We start from the raw sequence: 8,567 nt of genomic DNA, 5'->3' as shown, positions 1-8,567 counted from the left end.
AAATCATTTAATCGGATTGTGATTAATAAATTTACATAACCCGTTTTAATCTGTTTTGTTTGATACAAAGCCTTTGGGGGTGTTAATGACCGTGTCCTGGATATCCTCGGCTCTTCATTTGAAATGGCCAGGGCTTAAGCACGGGGTGTAGGCTTACACCTGACAGTTGCGTATGTATAAACGGTATCTCACTCGTGAGGAAACTTCTTGTGGGCCTATACTTGTGGTGTGTCTATTAATCTTGTACCGGCTTTTCTATTCCGGCCCTGAACGGACGACAAACATATAAATCTGTATACAAGATTATTACAATATTTGTCCCAAGTTATAAAAGATTTTATGCCTTGTGCATCCAAACCAATTTTATAAATACTTTTCAAAAGAGTCAGTTAATTGTATTTACAAGTGTAAACTGACGTATTTTTCAAAAGACTAAGTGGCAGGTACTACGCGTAATGGGCTGGAAGCTCCTGAGCACTAATTAAGGAATCTTGCAAGTTCTTAGTGTTTAAAGTCTGTTGAACACTAAATTGGTTATCTGTTTTAGATCCGCATGTGGATCCATTATCGACCGTTTGTATAATATTTTATTATACTTTTCAAATTCGGTTTGTATCATTATTTCAGACTTCCGCTGTGAATTAAACTGTGATTATTTGACTATGATGATATCAACTACGTCACGATACTCCCCACCGGGCTCACCGGTAATACGTGGAAATATCGGGGTGTGACACCTAGCAACAACATCCTCCCCCTCTATAGCCTCAGCATCTCCAAGAACAACATCGAAAGTATCGTTCGACTTGATAAAATCCAAAGCAGACATAACTACAACAAATGAACAAAGACATAAGAAAAATATAAACATACAAGAAAACGGAAAAAAAGAAAGCAAATCATCCCTCATAAGCACAGGGTCTTGATCTGGCTTGTCCCACAAGACACTCACACCAGTCAAAACTAAAAGATGTTCAGGGAACGGACGAAGCCGTGAAGGACATTCCCTAAGGGCCTTTAACAACCAGCCATCTAACTCAGTTTCGGAAGGTTCAAGTTCATTTAAAACAACATCAGGATGCCTCCAAACCAGTTTAAAATAAACAATTGACTCAGAAACCCAGAAAAATCGGTCCTTCTAGGAACCAAGAGTAGTAACAAGAGATGAAATCAAGCAAACATCAATTTGGGACATTTCGAAAGTAAACCGATCACCTTCTTAGCCAAACGAAAAAATCGCCAAAACATCAACAACGATGGGTCATAGCCTAGAGCCCGACACAAAACCTCAAATTGTAAAACCCTAGAAAACCCATGTTGGATAAAGGAAATTCGATAATACTCTAACACGTTAAGAACAAAGATGGTAAACGGGTAACGAAGGTTGGAAAATTTAAAATGATGCAATAAAAAGCAATAAATCCTGGAGGCATTGATCGATCGATTTATCTAAACCCGGAGCCGCCGGATTGAATGACGAATCCATACCCCATTCTTCACAAAAGGCATCAACTTCCTCTTGTGTGAGCCGGGAATCGCTAAGCCCCAAATCCTTCTTAGCACCCATGGCTCGGAAGGATGATCAAAGAAAATCAAAGAAAAAAGGAATGAAGAACTAACCTGGTAGATGGGCAGAGTAATTGAAGGGACTTTTGTTGAAGAGAGATAACAATATGAGGCAGTTTTGATTTAAATAAAAGAAATAAAGGATATAATTAATACCTAGTGGTTATTATTATACCTAGGGAGAAAATAAAAACCGCCGCCTGCAAAACTGCCATTAGTCACATCAACTGTCGCTTCAAAATTCAAATCAGAAGTTCTACCGCCCAGAACCCTGAAGCGGTAACCCTTCAAGCCTTGAAACCTTTAAGTAGTAAAAATGTTGTACAAAAGTCAGAAGCATTCAAGCTTACACCCCAAATACCTCTGACTTAGGGGCTGATGACGTGGGTAGCTCAAAGCTTAATAAATTGGTCAGAGTACAACATAGTTTAAAAGGTTGAAAGGCAAAAGGGTTCAAAAGTGAGCAGCATTCATAAGCAGCAAAAAGAACGAAACAGTGATCAGTCACATCACGCTTTACGTGTGGACTCTCCCATCCAGTAGCATTCGGCGCATGTGGGAGAACACACTCTATTATCCGCAGGTCAAAAGACTTCCATTAACCAAAATGGGCAAGCCCCCCCCCCCCCCCACTGCAGTCACGGATCAAAGGTCAAAGGTTTCTTCTTATAGAGGATCCATTCTTCTATAAATGACAAACTATCTTGACTCAGATGTTACGCTACACATTCTCTCCTCTCTCTCTCTAGATTGTGTACTTTGCATTTATTCTTCACTTCAAACTTCAAATAACAATAATACATAAACAACATAAATATTCTGTGTTGAAGACCCTTCTCCAGGATTCAAGAACAATAACAAAAACTTGATCCAACTCCACGTACTGCAAACGTGGGGGGACCCATGACCTGCGTTAGGCTAATCGAAACCCTTGAACCATTTAACCCAGTAGGTCCTGTCACTACCATTGGTCTCATATTTGTTGTAGCAACATTTCTCAGTAAAAGTTCACATGTTTATCACTGCTCTTACTTTGTATTAGACTAGTAGAAATGCACGCGCATTGCGGTGGGATAAAAAAACAACTTGCAATGCAACGTGTTGATGTACAAAACCGCAAAAAGCACATTTAATAGTAGACCAACAAGTTTGCACATTTAATAGCACATTTTAAGTCATCATCATTAGCAATGCGTGTTCGTAGCAGCTAATTTTGAGATGTTATCATCAAACATGAGATAACTTACAACCAAGTTATGATGAGCAACATAATACTATCTATGCCTGGCAATTACTCTTGCATTATGCGGATGGTATAATTAAAACATTGTAAAATAACATCAGACTATTGCCATTTTACATCATCTTACAACCAAGCTAGGACAAGCAACATAATACTATGCATGGCAAAACGAGCGGGTCGGGTCAGGTAAGGTAAGGTAAGGTAAGGTAAGGTAAGGTAAGGTAATGGGTCAGGTCGGGTTTAGGTAAGAAGTGGTCAATTTAAAACAACTTCAATTTAGTTCGGGTAAAAACGGGTCAATTTAAAAAAAATATATATATATATCACAAATTATTCATAAACATCAATTAGAAAGCATTTCCAAACACTATGTTTAACAGTTTAAGAGCCGTGTATATTAACTACAAAGTTGGGAACTACATAATAACAAGTGTTGAGTCAACCGGATACAACGAGATCACTTCAGAGCAGGTTGTTCTGACCCTGAACCAGTATCCAATGATGTAGTTGGTGCTATGCTTGTGGACCCATTTTCATCCGGGGGTGGCACCCCCCATCTGTAAAGCATGATACAATCAAATCATTTGAAGTTGTTTTGTGTTTATCATTTTCAAAAAACTTGAAGCCTAAAAGTACTAACATTGAATTTGATACAAAAAGGCAAAAGAAAAGAAAACTATTATCTACATTTCAAGATTTTAAAAATCATTCATATAAAAAGCATGCTCTTAGAAAACTTTGATATGTTTCACAAGCACATTGCCCCTCATGAATTCCTACCTAGTGTTAAAAAATCACATTTTGTGTATATACAAACTGGGTCAGTCAAAATATATCCTATTTTCTCCTTCCAAAAAGAAACTTCAACATGATGTAACAATGAATAAAAGGAAAAGTAGCTTTCTTAAGCCCTAAATGAAGGATTTAAGCAAAATGACTCAACGTGGTTTGAACGTTATCTTGTTCAAACCAGAAATTAAATCGATTTTGTACTTCGATTTTTTTTTTCACCAAATGAATAAAACAAGATTAGAACACTTTCATAAATTAGAACACTTTCATGTAGGATTGATGACATATATTGTTTGGTCACTAATAACATATCGAATTTAGGCATCTGTAAATAAAAAGGGCAAACCCCGTGCACAAGGCTTCCGCATGTGCAGAGTTTGAGGGGTCGAGCCCATCAAATCTGTAAATAGAATCCTGCATATTATTTTTATCCCAGGATACATCCGAGCAACAATCGACATGTTCTACAAACAACCTCAAATTCCTCGAACCAGATTAGGTTCCAATGTCGCGTTTTGCGCAACGTCGTTGTACTTCCTCACGCAAACCTTAGAAAACTCCGTTAACGAATCGAAAACCGAAGAAAACCCGGTTTGAAATCCCACCAACACGATTCGACGTGTTTCTTCAACACAAGCTTTGTGTTTCGCCTTTTCGATTTCAACCATCTTTGTAAAAACATCCAATTGAGCCTTTTTCTCAACCAAAACATCCACTTTGTTTTTCACATTCATTGACTTATAATTGACTACATTCCTCTCTTCCCTCTCCAAACCAGCCACTCGTTTCGCTGACTCAGCAACTAGCCGGTCAACCTTCCGCTTTTGTTGATGCTCGGTTTCTTGGTGGGCCCACAGGGTTCTCAGATCTTTGGCGAACCGTTTCATGGCAAATGTCACAGCTTGATCAGGCAAATTCTTTATAACGGTTGACCAATCACGACAAATGGCGAAAACAAGTGACGTAGTGTTGACATCCGAGTCCCCGGCTGTTGTTCTGTACGCCCAATGCGTCAAAGCTTCTACATATGCTTCCAAGGAGGAAATGTAACCCGAAAAACACACTTGCCAGTTTTGGATTTCCGCCTCGAGTTGAAGAGTCGCAAGATGTCGAGACTTGTCGTTAGTAGGATCCGCACACGGGAATGATTTAACCTCGAACATTATTCGACTTTGCGCTTTATGTGATTCCATCATTGCTTTCCAAGATTTTGTTAGCCTGCAACAGTCAAAGAACTTTTAACAAGTTTGACTTTCCAAAGTCAAACTAATCTTTATTCCAACCTAAAATTCGACATGAATTTGTGCGTTTCAGTTGCAAAATATTCTTACCCACGTAGCAACTCGACGATCTGTGGCAGAAGCTCGTCGTCTCGCACCTTCTCGATTCGTTTAGAGATGGAATCACAGATCTTTAGGTTGACCAGTATTCTTGAGTATATATCGTTGACTTGATCTTCAAGTTCTTGCTTGTTTCTAGCTTTCTCGGAGCTTAATTGTGAGGATTTCCGTTCATATATCTTTTTCATTTCATTACCAGCCTAACATTCATAATAGATAGTCAATAATAACTCAAAATATTTAAAAAAAAAAAAAACATAAAAGATTTCAGGGTTTTGACTTTTTGACCTTGACTTCATCATAGAGCTTCTTTTCCCAAGCGTATAACCTTCCTAATGTGGATAAATGGCTGCCGGACTCCATCCCTCCAGTCTCATCAAACAGATCACCGTTGACATTGATTCCAGTCATGGTGGATGAAGTCCGAGAGCTGCTAGAGAGGAGGCTTCTACACGACGGTGACCGCGTTATCGTTGATTTATGCCACGTTATTGCCGGAATATACTTCTCGGAGCTTTCTGCTAACCAGTCAAGCCAAATTATACATCACAATTAGATAATTAACAAAATTTAACCTTCACTTTTTGAATTTAGGAAAATCGTCATTAACAAATAACAAACAATTTAAGTTAAGAATATAAATATTTAAGTACCTTTTGTATCAAGAGGACCCACATGGTTGAATTCAAGCATTTTAGAGAATTCCACACCACAATCATAAGCTTTTAGAAAATAATCCTCCACATCTTTCAGTGCCTCCAATAGTTCCCTCTCATCATTTGTCGGTGACACCCCCTCCGTCACTTTACCATCACCCCCCGTCACCGCCACCTTCCCACCACCGTCCTCCTCCTCCGTCACCTTCCGTCCACCCTCACACCCACCACCATTATTGACCCCAAGACTATCAAACGGATAATTAAAAAAATCCCACACACCAAATTCATTCTCATTTTCTTGATTTTGCTGATCACGTGACGTCACTACATCTACCGTGGGCCCCACCTTATTATTATTATTATCACCACCATCATCATAGAAATGCTCGCAAACTTCACCGTCGGAATCCTCCTCAGTCTCTTCATCTTCTTGTCCAAGGGGTTTGGATCCTGTGTGGTGACGGTGCACCGTAACATCAGGTGAGGTGGCAGGGAACGTGAGTAAAAACCGTGAAGTAGAACAACCGGAATGGCGGGAAACAAACAACCGTAGGGCCAATGCGACGGCGTAGAGTGACTGGTTGTACTTACAGTGTGCTCCGGCGAGTGCGTACCGGCGGTCTACGGCGGATTTGATTAACCGTTTCCGGTCCCGACAGACCGACACCATTACGTCGTCGTCTTGGTTGGCGGAGGTGGATTTTCGAAAGGACGCCGCACAGCCCATGTGGGGATTGGTTGTTGGATGGTGATGGAGGTGGATTGGTGATAATTTTGTGGGGTGAAGACAAACATTTACGAATGAAAAGCTAAATGCACCCACCAGACTCGTTTACTGAGAAAATGACAAACATCATAGCACCCATGATTTATTTTTTTTCCTCTTTTATGACATTGTAATAGTAATGGTGTTTTGTTTTGTATATTGAGTCATAATATTTAATTTTAGGGATATGACACGCAGTGGCGGATCCAGGAATTTTTTCCACTGGGTTCACTTTTTTAGATACTCCAATTTCATATGACTAAATATAAAAAATTTCGGGTCGGTTCGACAGTTCGGATCGGGTAAGGTTCTTATGTTCATCACATAATAAAAGTACGACACAATAATGAAAAGAAAATCGTCATTAGAAATTTAAAAACACATAATATAAAATACGATAGTCTTTACAAATAAAAAAAGCTACCAACTATCAAGCTCTCCGAAATCACGATTACAACCACCACACTGACAGCCAAACGGGCAGCTGCAAGTCATGTAGCCCCTAATTCATTTGAAACTCGTGTGCTGCAATTGATAGCCAGATGTTATATGTAACATGTACATGTACAGGGATGATATACACCATCCAACATGTGTTAAGGATGTTAAAATGTAAGCAATAATAAACCAAACATAAACTTGAGGTTATTCTTCCTTCAAGTCATTAGTTAAATATAGCACAAATATGACAAATAAATAAAAACAACTTGATAGATAACACAGACGTCTCTAACTTTAGATTTGGGAGAAGACCGGATAATAAAACAACCATATCGAACGACCAAAATTCAAAGATGCTATATCATTGTCAAAGCCGTATTCCTGGACCCGTGGAAGAAAATTTGTGTATCCAAGTGCAGAACTTGAAGATGCTTTTAAGAATGGTACGCAAGATGGCAGCGATGATTCATCATTGTTCCCCACATTGTTTAATGGTCAGGAGGGCCTTGAAGAAACAATAAGAGAAGATCAGGGGATCTTAGGGTGGCAAGTCAAGTAATGAACGGCACTTGTTCCCATAAAATGGGTTTTTAATTGAAGGAAAAAAAATGAAAATAGAAATTAGAAAAAAAAGGGAAACAAAATTTTATTAACTGTTTAATACGGGATTCGAACCCGGGTATCAAGGGAAGAAGAACGCGGATTAATCAGTGGATAACCAAAGCTTTTTGTTTATGGGTTCACTTTATATTTTACTTATGGGTTCCTTTTCAGTTTGTTATATATATTTGTACTAAAAAGTAAAAACCGAATGGGTTCCTGGGAACCCGATGTTTGGTCATAAGTCCGCCCCTGATGATACGGGTTATGGCAAACGTACCCTACCCCTCAAGTAAGGGTGTAAACAAGCCCAGAGGCTCGAGAGCTACTCGCGATTAGCTTGGTTAAAAGCTCGAACGAGCCGAGCCTTAACAAGCCTGAGCCTGAAATAGAGCTCGTTTTGTTATCAAGCCCGAGCTCGAGCCTGAAATACAAAGCTTGTTTAGGCTCGCGAGCCTAAACGAGCCCATCCAAAATTTTAATTTTTTATATATAATAATATTAACAATGATGATAACATTATTGAGCCGAGCTAGAGCCGACCTTTGGCTCGTTTAAGCGATGTTGAAGTGAGCTCGAGCCGAGCTTTTAGCTCATTTAAGGTTGTTCTCAAAATAGTTCGAGCCGAGCTCGAGCTCAAAGTAGGCTCGAACCGAACCGAGCTTGATCTCGAGCTTCATGAAAACCTAACGAGCCGAGCTCGGGCTCAGCCCAACTCGTTTACACCCATACCCTCAAGGCCTGAGATCCCGTGAAAAATTTTAGGCCCGAAACGAGAAAAAAATATTAGCCTCTAAATTAGAATTGAGCCAAATCGAGCTAGACCCGATATAGCTCGAACTCTTTCACTAGAAAGAGCCTCCAAATTTCAACTTGACATAAGACTTAGAAATTAAATATTTATATGAGTGTGAAAGGCTGGTTTTTTTACACTTGCGATATGAGACAACTTATCAAGAATTCAAAATAAGAAAAGAAATAGGATGCATAAAAATAAAAGGTGTTGTTGCCAAGTCTTTAACCTGAGACTTCTATATTTTCTTGCAATAGTTTTTTTCGAAGTCCCCTATGTGACAACTGTGCTCTTTAATCGATGAACAATGTAAAACAATGTTAATTATTAATAAAACAATGTGTTTTGGTGTTATTATGTGTGTAAT

The 8,567-nt window shown here is 39.1% G+C and overlaps 1 protein-coding gene across 2 annotated transcripts; it reads right to left on the bottom strand.

The window, feature by feature from the left end:
• Positions 1 to 3,847: 3,847 nt before the first annotated feature.
• LOC110878520 (protein ALTERED PHOSPHATE STARVATION RESPONSE 1) lies at positions 3,848 to 7,381 on the bottom strand. 2 transcript variants are annotated; one of them, XM_022126836.2, is made up of 4 exons: positions 5,595 to 7,381; positions 5,230 to 5,462; positions 4,933 to 5,141; positions 3,848 to 4,819 (listed from the first exon to the last, which is right to left on the bottom strand). In XM_022126836.2, the coding sequence occupies exons 1-4, from the start codon at positions 6,325 to 6,327 to the stop codon at positions 4,078 to 4,080; spliced, it is 1,917 nt and encodes a 638-aa protein (XP_021982528.1). In that variant the 5' UTR covers positions 6,328 to 7,381; the 3' UTR covers positions 3,848 to 4,077. The 2 variants fall into 2 exon arrangements, with proteins under 2 accessions (XP_021982528.1, XP_021982529.1); XM_022126837.2 differs by having other exon boundaries at positions 5,230 to 5,459.
• Between the last annotated feature and the right edge of the window lie 1,186 nt (positions 7,382 to 8,567).

Source organism: Helianthus annuus, chromosome 9, assembly GCF_002127325.2.
Source record: "Helianthus annuus cultivar XRQ/B chromosome 9, HanXRQr2.0-SUNRISE, whole genome shotgun sequence".
NCBI classification, from domain to species: domain Eukaryota; kingdom Viridiplantae; phylum Streptophyta; class Magnoliopsida; order Asterales; family Asteraceae; genus Helianthus; species Helianthus annuus.
Note: the sequence above shows the minus strand (reverse complement) of the source record. Positions and strands in the feature narration are given on the sequence as shown.